Raw genomic sequence first — 18,736 nt, forward strand, 5'->3', positions numbered from 1 at the left:
ACCAATTACAACGCTAGCAACACATCATTTTAAGTGCTACTATAAGAAAAAATCTTTAACCTATACATATTTTGAAAACGTAATAAAATTATTTAAAATAAAATATGATACGCATAAAACTACATAAAATATTTTTTTATTAATAATATATTTTTAACAACAAATACACAACTGATTTTAACTGTGTATTGTTTGTTATAGCTGGTCAACCAAATCTTGACAGTAGAAAAAGGCGCGAAATTCAAATTTTCTATGGGACAATATCCCTTCGCGCCTACATTTTTCAAATTTGCCGCCTTTTCTACTGTCAAGATCCGGTTGACCAAGTATACTTTTGAAGCGTTCAAGTATAGCGTATTGCTCAAGCATACATTGCATACAATAAGAGTACGAGTTTGTGAAACATAGTTCTATTTCTTTCTTGCACGCTTGTGTTAAGCAAGCACGAGTGAAATAGATAACTGCTGGACATCATGAAAACAGCTAGTGCGGTACGCTGTTTACCAAACATACCGATTTAACTCTTTAACAATACAACATATAGCTGGTCAACCAAATCTTGTCAGTAAAAAAAGACGCGAAATTCATATTTTCAATGGGACGATATCCCTTCGCGCCTACATTTTTCAAATTTGACGCCTTTTTCTACTGGCAAGATCTGGTTGACCAAGTATATTTAAATAAATAAATGTATTCTTGTTATAACATTCTTACAAATATCATATTATACTTATATAAACCTATTATATATGCTAGTTTAAACAGTAACATTAAAACTGTACCTATTTAAATTAAAATAGAAACAATTAATTTTATTACAACACTTATCTTTCATAGAGTATAGAATAGACAAGACAAAACTACTCTACCTACTCTACTAGCATTGCCCGTGGTTGCTTAACCAATATAATCTCGGGGAATTCTGATAAAAGCTTATTACTCCTAATGTTACAATTGAATTGGTGGATTATAACCATCACAATATCCCAAAAAACGTGAGTGACAAAAATCCTAAACAACGGAAGCGCTTCGGCAGCAGGGGACCGGTTGATTCTTTACCCAAATTTTCAATGTGTTCTGGAAATGGTTTGCAAAGAGGACGTGGTATCATGGTTTAAAGAATTGGAAAGTTATAAGAGAATAGATGCTATGTGTACATTGTTAAATATGTGCTTGCCATTTGAACTACGTTTCATTGGCACATATCTCGAAGAGCTCGGGAAGCGCGACTTCCAAGAGTTGCGTGGTGCCGAACTTCGAGCAAACAATCCTTCAGACTTGGCTGCAGACATCGGTGGCGCGAACACAGATCCTCGAACACGACGGAAAATGGCTTTGTACGTGTCACTGTTACGCTCGTGCAACTTCGCATGTGCCACTACATTGTACAATGCCATGGTCAGTTTGGAGAAGAGTGGTTTGTTGAAAGGTTTATATGGTGATCTCTTGGAAGAAATATTATTACTATACACCATGGCGCTTCATCATCCTGCATTCACATTTGATCAGAAGTCACATTTTGGTGAAATATTAGATAAATTGAAAGTGGAAGACCAGCGGTGTCAGTTCCAAGAGCAGGCAGAGCATATGAATGTGGCGCCAGTGAGCAGTTGCCACGCACAGCCCACTGTCGCACCCAACATGTCAGTGCCCCCACCAGCACTCTCCAGCTTAGGGCCGCCACCAAACATCATGTATGTCAAATCACCAGGGATACAGGTTAGTGTTCCTTAATTAAAATTTTAAACACTTATTTCATTTCCGTATATAACAAAACATGCTTATATGATTGCCAAGAAAAGGGTTAAGGGACTAAGCAAACAGTGTTTCTTTAGTGTCCCACTACCACAGCCTTGTTTATCTCATTTGATTATAGTTCCCTTACTGGTACAATTACTATAAGATTCTTACAAGCTTTCTTTGTTATGGCTTTATTTTGAGTGGCTTTGAGCTTAATGCATAAGCTTGTTATCATCAAATATTGGTTAAGTAATAAGTATTGAAATTTGAACACTGAAATATAAATTATACAGAAATAAATGTGCAAAAAAATGATATGTGTATTACTTATTTATGTATATGCATATAATGTAATAGTAGAGTGTGCAGAATTATTTTGAGATTTATAGTTAAAATACAATAATAGTATCAAATTGATGAATGTAATTCTAGAAAAAGAAGAAATTTAGTTCTCTTCTATTGTACAGCTCTAATGTAAATGTAGAATGGAAGAGTACCTAATAGTTTGTATGTATCTTGCAAAAAATTGCCACTTAATAAGTAATGCAAATAATATTCTTTGTAATTTTCAGCCTCAAAGCTCAGAAGGTGTGCCTCCAGAACTCAGTTCACCACCAGTCCTGAGCGGGGCTGGTGGGGCAGTCCCAATGCTAGGGGAGGTCACACACCCGCCACCAGGCTTGCCATTACCACAGTACAACATGGCAGAGTACATGGGACAACATCCATGGCCTGCCAACATCATAGTGTCGCCACTAAGTCAACCTATTGAGGTTAGTATTCTTATAAGCAGCTGATATACCTGTTTAATTTACATATCATATAAGTTCCCTATGATTTTTTTATATGGTACATTTCATAACTTTACTAAGAAAATGAAACATTGTTTTTATCATTCCATTATTTATGATCAGACATAGGAATCCGTGGGGCAAATTTTCTTGACAGGTAGGGACTTCCTATATCGATAAACTCAATTATCGATGCTCGTTCTATATACTAGTGATCACTCAAAGGTTTGCTTGTAAAAATATGTTTTTATTAAAAGTGTAAAAATCAAATAAAATAATAACTCAATTTGCTTTGTTTTATAATCAATCAATAAAGAGGTTGAGATAATATTGACTATTTCATAGTGCAATAAGTATTACGCCCTACGCCCTACTAACCTACAAGTATTATAACCTAGCGATTATTTAAAATATGATATGTGTGAATTTCATACTTGTCTTCAAAACAATACTTACAAAAACACACAATGTTGGGGGTGATCACTAGTAGGTATATAGAAGGATAATTGAGTTTATCGATATAGGAAGTCCCTACCTGTCAAGAAAATTAGCCCCACGGATTCCTATGTCTGTTTATGATAAATAAATAATTAATACCAACTTTATAAATTTACCGTTTTGTTATTTGGTTACCCAGAAATAAAAACATTTTTATCGATTGATTAATAATATGTTGAGGTTCTAAAAAGAGTTATATCATTTTCATTAAGGGGATCCCCCACGCCAATGACCTTCGATCTGAATCCCTTAGTTTTATATGTTTTTTGTAGCTTATTATATTAACAGCAACGGCTTTAAGCAATATAGTATCCCATATTTACTTCAAAGTTCATAGTCTTCGAGATATTTGGCATCAAAATTGAACAATTTTAGGCCAAAAACTGGTTTTCTGGCTATAACTTTTGTGTTAATTAGTTTAAAATTAAAACCCTCGACACGTTTTTCGAGTCTTTCAAAATCCGGTCGACAAAAATGGAGATAAAAGACTGAAGAACTGATAGCCGTTTGTTTTAAAATTCTATCTGTGTTGCAAAAAAAGGAGATAAAATTCAAAACTTGTCAAAAATCAATGAAAACCCCAGGTAGCCCCTTAAAGATAAAAATTTGTAATGTTAACAACTTGCCAAAACAGAAACACTGACCATAAAGTGATTGAGGTAAGTGTTAACAGATGATATGTTCAGATCGGAATCATAAATTGCAACTGGAATCATTTTGGGTGAAGTATATGAACTGAAAACATTCAGTTTTTTGACACCCCTCAACATTTTATTTTTTTCGGTCATCCCTACCCTACAAACTTTATTTGTAGGGTAGGGTTTTTGTTGGCCACTTCAGATGATCCCGGGGACCAATAACGGACCACTAAGTGTAAGGCCTGAGTGGACGCTCGAGTTGGCCGTGCAGCGGGGCGGGGCGTGCGGCGTGCATGTTAAACAAATGCAAGCGTATAGGAGCGGCCTTAGTGCACGCTGCTCAAATCACTTGTGAGCCCGACGCCACGCTGCACGCCCCGCCGAACGCTCCGATTCGAGCGTCCACTCAGGCCTTACACTTAGGCTAAGAACCATCAATTTAAAAAAACCTGCCAAGTGCGAGTCGGACTCGCGCACGGAGGGTTCCGCACCATCAACAAAAAATAGAGTAAAACAAGCAAAAAAAAGGTCACCCATCCAAGTACTGACCCCGCCCGACGTTGCTTAACTTCGGTCAAAAATCACGTTTGTTGTATGGGAGCCCCACTTAAATCTTTATTTTATTCTGTTTTTAGTATTTGTTGTTATAGCGGCAACAGAGATACATCATCTGTGAAAATTTCAACTGTCCAGCTATCACGGTTCGTACAGCCTGGTGACAGACGGACGGACGGACAGCGAAGTCTTAGTAATAGGGTCCCGTTTTTTACCATGTTAAAAATACAATTTTCACCTCAGCAGCTCGAACAAGGATACTTTGCTACTTAAAAACAGTGAGCAAAATCGCATTTTGCTCACTGAGTGAGACAAAATGAGCAAACTGCGTTTTTGCTCACTCAGTGAGCAAAGTGCGATTTTGCTCACTGTTTTTAAGTAGCAAAGTACCCTTGTTCGAGCTGCTGAGGTGAAAACTTAATTGTTGGTATATCATAAGAAAACATGAGTGAATAGAGGTAAGTGATGAAGAAGGAATACATTTTTCGGGTTCTCTAATATGTTCTCACTGCTGAGGTGAAAAGTTTTGTGAACTACATGAGGTCAAAGTTATTTACATCTCGTGCGCTTTTGAGTCCCTTACTACGCTCAAGATTCTACTACGCTCTAGAGTATAGAATCTTTCGCTTGCACGGGACTCAAAATAAGCATTCGAAGAAATATCAAACTTTGATCTCTTGTTGTACAAATAACTATTTTCACTGTCAGGTTATAAACTACCCGGTGAACGCTGCGAGCACGGGCTCGGGCTTGGGCACGGGCGGGGCCTCGGGCTTGGGGCCGGCGACGTCGCCGCTGGCCTCGTCGGGCGGCGACTCGCGCGCCGGCTCGCCGCGCCGCCGCCGCCCCAGCCGCGAGCGCTCGCCGCCCGCGCGCCAGCCCGCCATGCCGCCCCCTCCGCCCGACCAGCAGCTGTCGCATCTCACGGCTAACTTTGACAATCTTGCCGTTAATGAGGTAATTATAATATCCACCTAAGCACAAAACAGATACAGTACAGAAGTCAATCACATGTATGTACTTCACTTTTCATACCTACGCTCGGCGGTCGCTCTAGGGTTGTCAACTATGACTTATGCACCATATTTTTCGAATTATTTTATACTCGAAATGTAGCACTCAGTTGTGTTTGTAGGTTACGACTTAGTATTATTAGATTGCCCAATTAGAAATGAAGTAATTAGCAAAGAACGAAAAAATACCGTTTCCGTTCCCATACAAAAAATACCGGTATCCGATCCCTGCTCGTATCTAGTAGTGGCCGGGGCGGGGTGCTTACCTACCTACCTAACTGTTCTGTTTAACGTTAAAACGAACCATTGAAGTACAAGCAGATACCTACTTACCTCTCTGAAACCACTGGTAGCTTAAAAAACGACAATTCACCGTTTAATGTTGAATTTAAACCGTCCACTGAACAGTTATAATAACTATTTTTTGTTTCTCCATTATTGCACAAAAAAGTTCACAGACGCGTGTCTCAAGCGGGTGGCACTCGCGCTCGCACTGGTCCCAACCGGTCCGAGATATCGTGTCTGTGAGCAGTGTCTATGTGTGCGTTGCTCGAGCGCACTTTGTATGTAGATTGATTTCTGTACTGTATCTGTTTTGTGACCTAAGGCCCAACGAAAAATTGAGTATGCAGTCAGTACGACCCCTGGTCCTACCAGTGGTACTATTGTGTTATACTCATTCAGACCCAAGTACTTTAGAATACTTTTTTTAATGTTATTGTACTTATACAGCACCTTGTACAGCACTTTGTTTTTGTAACTTGTTAAAGGACTCACAGACAAAACGAAACAGTCCTTTAGAAGTTCGTGCACGCCAATTTCGATAAGCGCGAAATTTGAAAACAAAATGATGGGTTTTCTATTAAGTCCTACTGGTAGGACCGTGCTATGACTACACAATTGTTGAAGGAGCTGGGTCTGAATAACAAAGTTAATAAGTACTATGGATAGGACCTTGGGCCTCAGGAGGTTAAAACGATTTAGTGCCAGTTGCACCATCCGCACTTGACAGCCTGATCAACGTAACCTGCCGCGGTTTACTATGAAAAACTTTCCATACAATAAAATTTAGCGAACTCTTTAATGATGACAAACAGTTTGGTGCAACTGACCCTTAGAATCATTTATTCATATACATGTATTGACATTGTGCATTACAGGTAATTTGAGTACAGGTGTTACAAACAATTTTTGTTCTCTGTAATATGTCTTGCAACGTACAATGATTATGGTTACCTAGCGCATGCAATATTATCAGAAATGTCACTATTTTTTATAATAATCTACGATCTTTTAGTCAGTTAGGGATCGGCCGACGCCTGCCGTCGCGCCGACGCCTCATTCGTTCTTATTGCGCAGACAATAGTAGTTTGTGTTACAAGGGATCAAAATGATATATTTCCGTCAAGGGCGTACATTGAATCCTGAATGAAGCGATGGATTCTACAATTCTAAAGTGGAATCCTGAGCGTAATAAGGGATTCAAGTGTTAACGCCCAAGACGAAATAATTTTGATACCGTGTGACACATACTGCTTTTCACATCAACTATGAGGAAAATAAATCACAAACTGACGCTTAAACAGATTATTTATGCTAAAAAATAATGTGCAAAAAAATGTAAAAATAGTGTCTTAGAACAGAAAAGTGTTACTTTGATCTCTCCTATCAGGGAGGAAAAGTGTCATTTTGATCCCTCCTAGCAAGGAAGAAAAAGCTCTTTTCCGAATAGGTGGTGTGAAAAGGTTTTTTATAGTAATATACAACAGATGTCCGTGAACTTCTGCGCTTCCGCCCTTTCAATGCCAACGTAAAGCTCACACGAACTCACCTCATTCTCAGGTACGACACACAGTGGACGACAGGTTACGCGAAATAATGCAGCAACAGTACCGGTCGCTGGAGAAGCTGAACGGCGTGCGGGGACGGGCGGGCGCGTACCTGCCGGCGCGCTCGTCCTCGGACTCGGGCTCGAGCGCCGCGTCCAGCCCGCCCGGCACGCCCGCGCCGCGCCGCGCGCCGCCGCCGCTGCCCTACCTGTACCCGCGGCAGTACGGCTACCCGCCGCCGCCGCCCGCCTACCGCCCGCCGCCGCCGCCCTTCGCCAACGGCGAGCCGCCGCCCTACCCCGCGCCGCAGCCCTACGGCGCGTTCGTGCCCGTGCTGTACGCGCCGCCCAAGCTGTCCTGCTGGAACTGCGGCGCGGCCGGCCACGCGGGCCACGAGTGCAAGGAGCCCAGCATGGAGGAGATCACGCGCGCGGGCGGCTACCAGCTCGACTTCGGCGCGCCGCCGGAGCCCGCCGACACAAAATAGATACAGCACAGAAATCAACCTACATACAAAGTGCGCTCGAGCAACGCACACATAGACACTGCTCGCGGACACGATATCTCGGACCGGTTGGGACCAGTGCGAGCGCGAGTGCCATCCGCTTGAGACACGCGTCTGTGAACTTTTTTGTGCAATAATGGAGAAACAAAAAAAAGTTATTATAACTGTTCAGTGGACGGTTGTTTGAATTCAACATAAAACGATGAATTGTCGTTTTTTAAGCTACCAGTGGTTTCAGAGAGGTAAGTAAGTATCTGCTTGTATTTCGATGGTTCGTTTTAACGTTAAACAGAACAGTTAGGTAGGTAGGTAAGCACCCCGCCCCGGCCACTACTAGATACGAGTGCCACTACCACGATAGTTTTTTGTGCATAAGTCATAGTTGACAACCCTAGAGCGACCGCCGAGCGTAGGTATGAAAAGTGAAGTACATACATGTGATTGACTTCTGTACTGTATCTATTTTACAAGTAGCCCCGCCGCCGCCGCGGCCGGCAGTGACTTGCCAAAGTGTCAGGGTAGCGGACGTTCGCGATTCACCGTTCTCGCGCTATTCGGCCGGCGGCCGGGTGTGCTGTGCGTAGGGAATGCAAATCGGTTATTTTATGTATGGAAATAACCGCGATTTCGGTTAATAACCGATTATTTTCATACAAAAAATAACCGAAAATAACCGATTTGCATTCCCTAGCTGTGCGTTCTTACGCACTATGATTCCCGCGTCGATGGACGACCGGTCGTTACGCGCAGGGATTTGAGAACGGTCATTAGATATGAATAATGTTTAAGAGTAATTGCACTTTTGATTTATCTGTTTTGAGCGGACCAAATTGATATGGAAAAAAATCTTTAGTTTATCAGATCAAACTACAGACTACATAATATGCGTGTATTTATAGGCATTTTGATCTGTAACTGATGTGTTATTCCTGTATAAGAATGTGTGATTGTGCCTATTGGTGAAGATGGGTATTGATAATTGAGATTATGCTGATAATTTTGCGGTCACCTAATCATCGAGTCTTTTTTTCATTTCATCTTCATCCATGGGACCATTTTCGTTAATTGATTGCATATACATATTTTCTTTGCTCAGTGAAAAAATAGTTTTAGGTTAGTGACAAAAATGTAAGTAGGTATAACGTTTTTTTAGACAGCTAGGAGGCAGAGATACCTTGCAATCGTCTTTCACAACCAGTTTTCCACATTATAACCAGTCCAAATTGAAAGTGCAATTATGAATAGACAATTAGACATCATTTTTATATTGGAAATTCCGTATATTAGATATGTATTTTGGATACAAAAATGACAGCAGCATCTATCTAGTTGTACAGTCTATTTTTTTGCTATGTTAACACAAAACAATGCGAAATTAATATCACGTAATAAACTTTATTTCAACTCGAAAAAATCCAATCAAATTGGATATAAAATAAAAACTGCTTACGTAAAATTAGAAAATTTGTTTGCATTGTGTTACGTGTGCCATATTGAATGAATTCTGTTAAAAAAGACTGTTCTACACATACACATACCCCAGTGAAAAAATCTCATAACGAGCATTTATGTTGACCGGTAGCTTATAAATTATAATATTTACATTAAAGTAGAAAACAAACAACCGTCAAATCTCCAACGATCTCAATCTATTATAGTTCGATCGTTGCCTGCCTAAACAGCCTACCTAAACCTAAATTTGAGAAAGACTGGAAAATATAATCATTACATAAATTTAGAATTATGTAAATGTTCCATTTAAATCATTACTTAACTATCGTGACATTTTAGTACATCACTATTAGTACAAGTCTAAGATGTCGATTTTTTTTTCGTATTTTTTGTGTCAATCGGTAAACGCCGCATTCGCATGGATGAAGAAATTGTTATGATTTGTTTACTCTTTTTATAACTCCGAGAATATATGAGTGTTTAGTACAGACAAAAACAAACATTGCCTATTGATTATGGTTTAGAACAGCGGTCGGCAACATTTTAGCAGCCAAGGGCCACATAGTAGGTAACGAAGTTGACGCGGGCCGCACTTTGTTAATATTTATGACTAGAATAGACATTGTCGTTTGCCAATATTACATACGAAGTAGCCAGGGAGGCTCGCGGGCCGCAAGTGACACGTTCACGGGCCGCGGGTTGCCGACCGCTGGTTTAGAACATTACTTCATATTACACAGTGTACATTAATTACAACAGGAGTAATTAATTATTGTTCATGAAAGTATTTTAGGAATTAGCATTTTTCTTAAAGTTCCGAAATTTGTAAATTTTCTTTCGTATATTTGTAAAACAAACCAACATTTCGAAATATATATTTTTCTTTAACTATATAGGTTTCTAAATAAGATATTATTATTGATATAAAAACGTGTTGTGTTGTTATCTAAATATTTGCTGCTGCCTTTAATGCAATTTGTAGTATAAAATTGTACAAAACACATAAATTCAAATCAAAAATTAGAAAGGACTCCACAACAGTAACTAAGGTTCTAAACCAGGCACAATATGCGGTAGAATGTTGAAGAAAATAATGAGTAAAAAAACCGTGCTTTTTGAAATTATTTCCTTACTATATGCATAAAGTGCCCAACTACTAACAAGGATTGTCATACCTTCTTTTGCGAAGTTCTTTCTAATGTAAAAAAAAAACGAAGGATAGCAAAAAAGCCATTTTGGCGTATGCAATAAAAGTGAATAGAACTTAACTTTCCTGTTACTTAAAAAGTAATGTTCGTTTTTAATTTTCTGCTTGTCTCAGTATAATCCAGTCCATTAAAGTAAAAAGTTGTATTTATAGAATTAGATTTGTCTAAGGGCATCGTATAATGTATCTGAGTACCTTCCTACGACTTATTGCGATTATAGATATAGGACCAGATTTGCAGTGAATTAAAAACGCATGTAAATATACGTTGTACATGATTTTCCATAGAATTAAATACTATATCGCCGCTATACTTACTCAACCTCGTATCTGCAACACTCATTTGATGACAAAAACACCCGTATTCCGAATGAAAGAAAAGCGACATTTCCATCAAATGATGGTTGCAGATATGAGGTTGAGTAAGTATAGCGACGATATGTCGGAACACTAATAAAAACAATTGAAATCATGAAAATTTTGTTAGTGACATGACGGTATACAATGCGCGAACGGCTGACATTTTGATAGAGTAGTTTATTTTGTTAATTTTCTGTCAATTGCCTTGTGACATTCATACTGTCGTGAGTGTTTTGATACAAAATGTAAAAATCAAAGAATAGAAAAATAAAGCGGACCTAAATGGTATATTCAATAGTCAGTTTTGAGGACGAAACATATACTGAATGGTTTTCTTTGACCCAAGACTGATTTTTAATAATAGCGATTGATTCGGCTTTCGATATTATGAATTTGTCTATTTTGATAAAAGAATAGACTCGTACAAAAGTTGGTTTCCATACTGTTGTTATTTACTAAGAAATGTTGTATTGTGATGTAATTAAATGAAAATATAGCACTCATTGTTAAAATATTCGGAGGGTAGTGACGCAGTCCACCATTGTGAACTTTACCTATACGCGCCACCCCACGATCAGTTTTAACTGAAATGTTTAACAGTAAATTGCTAAAGAACACCCTAGAAAGAAACTGACAGTATTGGTGCTACCCATGATCGGTTTGAAACGAGAGTGAAAATTTATTAGTCATAACTTGGTGGTTAAAACTTTTAGTTAAAACTGTTAAAATTGTCATCGCTTACACGGGTGCATTTTGCTAGTTCTATAGAACGCATGTAGGTACGAGTTTAAGTCTGTTTACAGGGGAATTTACAGTTCCATAGAACGTATAGGGAGTACCCCTTTTCTGTACAACTTTGATTAAACCATTTTGAGTCTATTGAACAAGGGATTATTTTGATCAAGCTCATCATTGCAATGCTCTTTTAAAATTAATGTGTATACCTAATAGTCATTGTAAATAGTTACAAATATGTAAGAGAGTGCACGCTAATTTTAACGTGAACGTATTTTGTAAATAATTCAGTTTATATAATTAGTTAATATTTAGAGATTGAGTATATTTGTAAATTACCTTGTAATTTGAGTGTCCCTTTATAGGAGTAATATTTGAGTGTTTCTGTACGATCACTGTCACAAATCGCAATTTTGCATTTTTTAAATTCCCGTTTTTATCAACAATTCAAATTAGAATGTCTTTGACGGCGTAAATTATAATAACCAGTGGTTTTGGAAAGTTTCGGATGCGTGTCACAGTGGGGGGGAGGACCGGTGCTGGCTGTGGCCGAGCCGTTAATCACTTACCCAAGTACAAGTAATATTCGAATAACATCCTTTCCAATACAAAGTTCTGCTCACGGCGAAAAATGAATTTTCTTCGAGTTTTCAAAGGTTTGCTTAGGGCCATCCCACACTAGCGTCTCCCGTGCGTCGGCGTCTAGTCAACTCTATGACGCAACGTTGGCGCAACTGCGCAGCGACGCCATTTTCCATGGCGCTGACTAGGCGCCAACACTCAAAAGACGCCTGTGTGGTGGAAAGATATTCAATGCAGTATCATATTTTGTAAGTCTACATATCACCTAGTATATCCTGTAGTGGATATTAATGAATCTTCTCGTTAAAAGTGGTATCACAAATACGGTTTGTCGCTTTTTTATAACTAAAAATCATTAAATTATGAGAATGCGAGTCATCATAGCAAGTTTACAGAATATTCATTTGTTGCCACGAGCTCATCCATCGATGCCATAGGGGTATGTACTTGTAAGTAAAGCATGGGACAATTACTGTAAAAACTAGGTACATATTATTTTGATAGCATCCCTTATAAAGGTTGTATGTCCACATAAAGTAACTATTGTCTTATTTATATTAATTTTATCATATTTAAAAAAAGTTGGAATTTAGAGTAAACATAAGAAAAATAACTTAATAATAGTAGGTATTCTATTTTGTACTCTGCCTAATATTGGCGCAGTCCCGCGTGACTACATACAAACTGCATATCATCTCAATACAATTGAACACGCTGCGAACAGTACCTATTCGACTTTTCAAGAGATAACTCTGGATATCAAGTCTTCGAAATGCGATTACTCCTATGTCTATCCTCCTAAGGCCCAGCCATACAAACGAAACATCCAAATTTTGCCACTGAAACTTGAACCTAAATTGTAGGAAATAAAGTTGATTTTGCGTTGTTTGAAAATTGAACGAAACAAAGCAAAAGCGACTCTGTTCCAATTGAACATGGTTTAAATTACATTGAACTGAATAGGTACTATAGGTAGGACCTTGGGCCTTAGGAGGCTATGACGGCGCTAGTGCATGTCGATTTACGCTACATAAAATAACGCGATATCGCATAGCACACGTAGCGATGCTAGGCATACATTGGCCCAATCACTAAATTTTGAAGTGGGCATGTAGGTATGCTGTTTTCGCGCGTCCTCTAAGCACCAACTTTTCGCCAGTTGTTAATTTTTTCAAATGCCTATGACAATCATTTATGTCAATCTAGACTCAATTCATGTAACCGCTTCACTACTGCAATTTTAAAGTTGGTTGCTATGTTATGCAGTTTTATTTTGTACTAGTAGAAGTATGAAAATATTTTTTTACTTTGTACAGAATGTTATAAATGTGATAAAATAATTTTTGACATAATTAGAAAATGTGATTTAGTAAGGTGTGTAGATTATTATAACGGATGTAAATGAACTCGCTTTACTAAATTTATTGTACCGACTACCTACAGCTAAACGTTGTTTTCCCACATTTTATATTTGGGTACTTATTATTCTAAGCTGTTGTAATACTAATAAAAATAAATATATTTTCAGGAAAAACAATGTTTCGGCCCAGTATTGTATGTCCTAATTCCCCACCAATGCTGTGAACCATTCGCTTCCTGAGAAATAAACAACCAAAATATGGATTTTAGTTTTTATTTTCCATGCTTCTCTACCTATTTCTCATTTTGTTTTTAAGAGTCATTAAGTATTAGCCTTAACCTTTTCGACGCCGTGTCACACAAAAGCTGTTACGCTGAAATTGAACTTTATGCATATGCACGTAAGTCTATGCTCTGTGGTCTGGAATATATCGGTCATTGGCGTCCAAAAGGTTAATCGTACTTAAAGCCACACATAGCGAGATAAAGATTTCAGCTTTAATTAGATTGCACTTTCGGGAAATGACACTTGATTGATGAATTCTCAAGACTGGTTAATTTTTTTTTTTTTTTGGGAAACCTTGTAGAAAGGGCAAGGGAAAGAAGCAATTTGTGTCGAAGTCTAGTCAAAGGTCCTACTTTCAGCCACTTTGTCGCTTACCATAAGGACGAGATTTGCTTGTATCTTTATACGCATAACCCGTCAAGGCGTCCTTATGGCAAGCGACAAAGTGGGGCGTTTGCCGGCCGAGGTCACAAACCTTTTAACCGCCAGCAATTTTTGATCGAGCGTGCTCGTGTCGCCACCGACAGTAATTGTACCACGCAGAGTAAGGTTGGCATAGTTACGGGAGTTATAAATGTGCTGTAAATAAATACCAAATCAGATCTTTGTCTTATTTATCAGACTGTGGCGAAATGAGCTGGATATGTAATGTCTTATATATCAGACTGGCGGTTAAAGGGTTAAATTAAATTGTATCTGATACTTTTAGAATATCCATCTACTATTCTACTCCATCTAGTGAAACTTTTGTACTCGATCACAACTGGCTTCTCGTCAGGCAACAGAAGTACTTGCTACTTCCGCATAATATCGAAGGATGGCGCTGTTATCAAATGTTCACCGTTGTGTTGTAATCAAAGTGGAAATTGCGGATGATTGTGATTCAGGAGACAGACGTGATAACGAATAACAAGACGTGATTAAGATTTTAAAGGGAAACTTAATCTAATCAATTTGGTATCAAAGTATCTAAGAATAACTCCGAATCCAATTTTGAATAATTAACAGAACCTGACATTTTTGAAAAACCTAGGTAAGTCTGGGAAATTATAGTCTTAGAACGTTCTCCTAATTGGAAACCAGTTACAAATATAAGTGAAATATATTTTCACCACACCAGCTGGTAGGCTCTCTTTTTGTATAAAAACTGATAGCCTATCAGTTTTTATACAAAAAGAGAGCCTACCAGCTGGTGTGGTGAAAATATATTTGTAACTGGTTTCCAATTAGGAGAACGTTCTAAGACTATAATTTCCCAGACTTACCTGACATTTTTGAAAAACATAGGTAAGTCTGGGAAATTATCAGTGATAGGTAAGAAAGTTGCATTTTATTCACATGTGAGGCAAAGTAATCAAATGCAAATTTTGAGTCGTTTTCTTATGTTTGCTGGTAGAAATGGTAGAATGGACTTTTAAGTCATGATTTTGTCCTAATGTTAAAATATTGTAAGTATTTCACTTGGAACCATGGGAGTATTATTAATTTGGGATCTGTAGGTACCTACTCTGTCGGACTCGCTGATAGGTATTTATTTTTAGGAAGGGGTCCAGGTACACACCCGTTGGCAATCACTTAAATATCGTACCGGTTGAGCAAGATAAAATGGGGCGCAGCACCCCGTCTGATTGATTTTTGAGCGATCATGACTGATGGCACTTCTAATGGTTTAGTCGTGAAACTTAATTCAGAGGACGTGGTTAAATCGTGGTTCGTTATATGCAGCTATGGGACATAATTTGATTAGCAATTTTCGTTATAGGTAGATCCTTTTTTAATTTAGTGGCTTTACTTCCCCTCTTAATTGAGTAGTCTCGGACTTGTCTCGGTCCAAAACTCGTACATAGTTATACTTTGACATTTGTCAGCTTTTTTGCAACTTCACATAAATAAAAAATCGCGCGCCCGGATCAAAGAGTAAAGTATATGTAAGTAATACCTACATATAATTCGAGTATATAACAGCTCACTAATCAAATTAAACCATTTTATTATGAGAGCGCAGTGAGCAGTTTCTGTGTTTTAGGTATTTCACGGCAGAAGACGGTATTTATTTTTATAGTTATGCCAAAATATTCTCCTAGCAGCGAACTCTCTTTAGTTTCGGACAGATAGAAACTTTACGTTTAAATCAAACTTGCTTTCAAGTTGCAGGGCACGTTCTTCGTAAAAGATGTCCCAAAGAATAATATTTGTTCGCAGTTTTTCAGAAGGACTTTCAGATTTCGAACTATTTGCTGGTGATAACTTTGAATTTACGTTTCTGGAATTCTATTTAAGTAGATATAGGTAGCGATTTTACAAAATATTTTTCACTACAGCTCATGAGAAATAATGAGAATGTTATGCATTAAATTATATCCACAAAAGTGGCACAGTATGTACCTACTAAAACTCGCTACGCTCGTGGTTCAATTTAAGCATCGCTCCATCGCTCGGGTCAATCAATAACATCACGCAAGTTTGCCCCCTTGTTAAACAAATACCTATTTTTTAATTTGCAGGGACGTACCTAATTACGTACGTACGTAAGGTACAAGTAGGTACGTAGGTAGTAAGAAATAAACTGCCTTTCTAAACCTATTTTAGTGCTTAGACTGCCTCTCCATTAATAAAAAGGAAAGAACGATGATGCTGACATAGCTGACTGTCAGTGACTCAGATGAGAGTGATGAGACTCGTGAGACCAAGATGTTTTTTCCCACGAACTCTAAAAATAAAACAAATAGCGCTTACGCCAAGTAAAATATTAAATACCTAGTACTTACCTATTAAATATGAACCAATTTAAAGTGTACAATTGTAAAATAAATAAGGTTCCACAGGAAAATATATATTTTCCTATATAAGAATATATATTTATTTTATTTATGTGGAATATATATTTAAGTAGGTAAGGTGATGCCGGACTCATGTAAGGCCCACCTGATTTAGTTTTAGAAAAATAAAAATTATAAGTACCTACCTACCTTTGGCTTGTAAAATAATGGTCAATATTAACTGTAACTGGCTTGACATGTGGGCACATGGGTTAGGTACAGTGGGCCAAGAAAGTGGTCTACCACCCTACGGTTGAGGTTCGTTTGAACGTCATGAGACAACACGGTCGATTTACTTTCAACTCCGTTAGAAAAGACAACCTTAGCGATCGTTAGATCTCGCAAAAACTTTTGTCAAAACTGGAACACCACTTTCTTGGCCTTACTTACTATGAGTACTATGACGTATAGTACCATCAGCCGTAAAAGTGCATGGCGATTTTGTCAATTACTTAATTAATTCAAATTTCTCCATGCAATTTCGCAGCTCAATGTAGGTACCTATATCCACAGGTGGATATAAAAGCATAATATTATCTTATTAGACGATTAGTTTTAAAAGCCCGTTGTCATTAACACCACGTTTGCAGCTTAAACCCCATGTTAAAAAAGAAAACAGAATAACGTAGGACGCTTTGGTACTTAAGCACTGGGCGACATGGCCGGGCAACGTTTGGCACGTTACAGGGATTTTCCGAAAGAATCCAAATTCAAAACACAAACGTACCGTACTCTTCCCTCCTTTCATTGACCACTGATGTGTGAGAGGGAAAGAGCGAGGGATGTTTCTAATTCCGAAATGGAAAGTACTCAAGCGCGGCCCGACCGCACGCGGCCTTCTTAACAGTAAATTTTAAAATTTAATTAAACTCTCGCGTGGTCGCAAGTGCTTGATAAACGCTTTCTACCCGCCTTTATTCATTATCCGAGAAAATTGTTGGTCTAGATGTAAAAGGGTGGACGTACCCTTCTGACGTAAATATAAAATAAAAGTTTGATCAATTAAAAGTTTTCCAGGCCATTTTGTTCTAAATTAAGGTGCTTTGATGGTACAATACAATCTAGTGATATTGAACCACAGTGTACGTTAAAGTTACATATCCCACCTTAAGACTCTTGCAAGACTAGTAAAGAGGATTAACCCACGGGATTTTGGTTTGCCTAACGCACTGAAAGGTAATTATTTTTCTTTGATGCGATACGGGTACCTATAGTCCGTCAACCAAATCTTGTCAGTAGCAATGTAAAGCAAACTAAAGTAGGGCAACACTGAAAGAGCAGTATTGCGCTAAGAAAATCAGCAATGTACGTCGAACCAAAAGAATTTTTTTTTCCGCTGAGCGCGCCCTGCGTACGTCAATTCAAATTGTCACTCGCGGTTTATTGAAAAAATTTGAAACGGACGGACAATTTAAAGTCCGTCAACCAAATCTTGTCAGTAGTAAAAGGCGGCAAATTTAAAAAATCGCGGGTTAGCAACACTGTGTTCGAATAATTCCAAAATGCGTGTCATCTGTGTTTTATCTGTGGAATGTGGATCGTGAACGACAGCCGTCACCTTATTTGTTTTCATTTGGTTTTCATTCTGAATCGTTTCTGTTTCAAGAGATATTTCTGCTGTCACCATTAAATACCAATACATTAAATAAGAATAAGCAAAGCTAAGGGGCCTACAATGTACAATCATGCTCGTTGATGGTAAACATTACTAAAAATTGAGGTTATGACAAGTACATACTGGAAGAACTCTTTCGAACTTTTAAGATTATGTTCAGTTTTTTTGTTTTAGGGTTAAAAGGCATAAATAAAATTAAAACGTATGCCTAAATCTATCCAACAAGACCATAAATTGTGTCCTGGAAACCGTCCATAGGCCCACATGTCTAATATTTTCAGCAATCAGTTGTGACTATTTACAAAGATGCAATAGAATACTACGGAGTATTATGCTTGGTTGAAGTGACCCGGTAACATTGGTAACTTCATTATATTTTTTCAATTAATGACCTGAATTATAGTGTAAGCTAAAGTGACCCTTATCTTATTTACCTTTAAATTAAATAAACACCCAAATATCAGTTGTTTTATTTTTAATATGTAATCCTATTGTACAATATATACCAATCAAAAAAATTACACAGGTATGTCATATTCATCCAGAAGAGTACACTAATTTACATTAACAAGTGGCATATTATATTGTAAATAACAAATATATGCACTATCTAATTATCTGCATTTTGATATGATTTTATTTTAGTAAACTTAGAAGACATAGATTGTTTTAACATCGCTTTTAAATTGTCCGTCCGTTTCAAATTTTTTCAATAAACCGCGAGTGACAATTTGAATTGACGTAAAGTCTAT

The 18,736-nt window shown here is 37.8% G+C and overlaps 1 protein-coding gene across 1 annotated transcript; it reads left to right on the forward strand.

Moving 5' to 3' along the window:
- The first annotated feature begins 824 nt into the window (after nucleotides 1-824).
- On the forward strand, nucleotides 825-7,551 carry LOC134648178 (uncharacterized). The gene is made up of 4 exons (XM_063502659.1): nucleotides 825-1,719; nucleotides 2,313-2,513; nucleotides 4,931-5,179; nucleotides 7,078-7,551. The coding sequence occupies exons 1-4, from the start codon at nucleotides 1,084-1,086 to the stop codon at nucleotides 7,549-7,551; spliced, it is 1,560 nt and encodes a 519-aa protein (XP_063358729.1). The 5' UTR covers nucleotides 825-1,083.
- Nucleotides 7,552-18,736: the final 11,185 nt, after the last annotated feature.

Source organism: Cydia amplana, chromosome 5, assembly GCF_948474715.1.
Source record: "Cydia amplana chromosome 5, ilCydAmpl1.1, whole genome shotgun sequence".
Lineage (NCBI taxonomy): Eukaryota > Metazoa > Arthropoda > Insecta > Lepidoptera > Tortricidae > Cydia > Cydia amplana.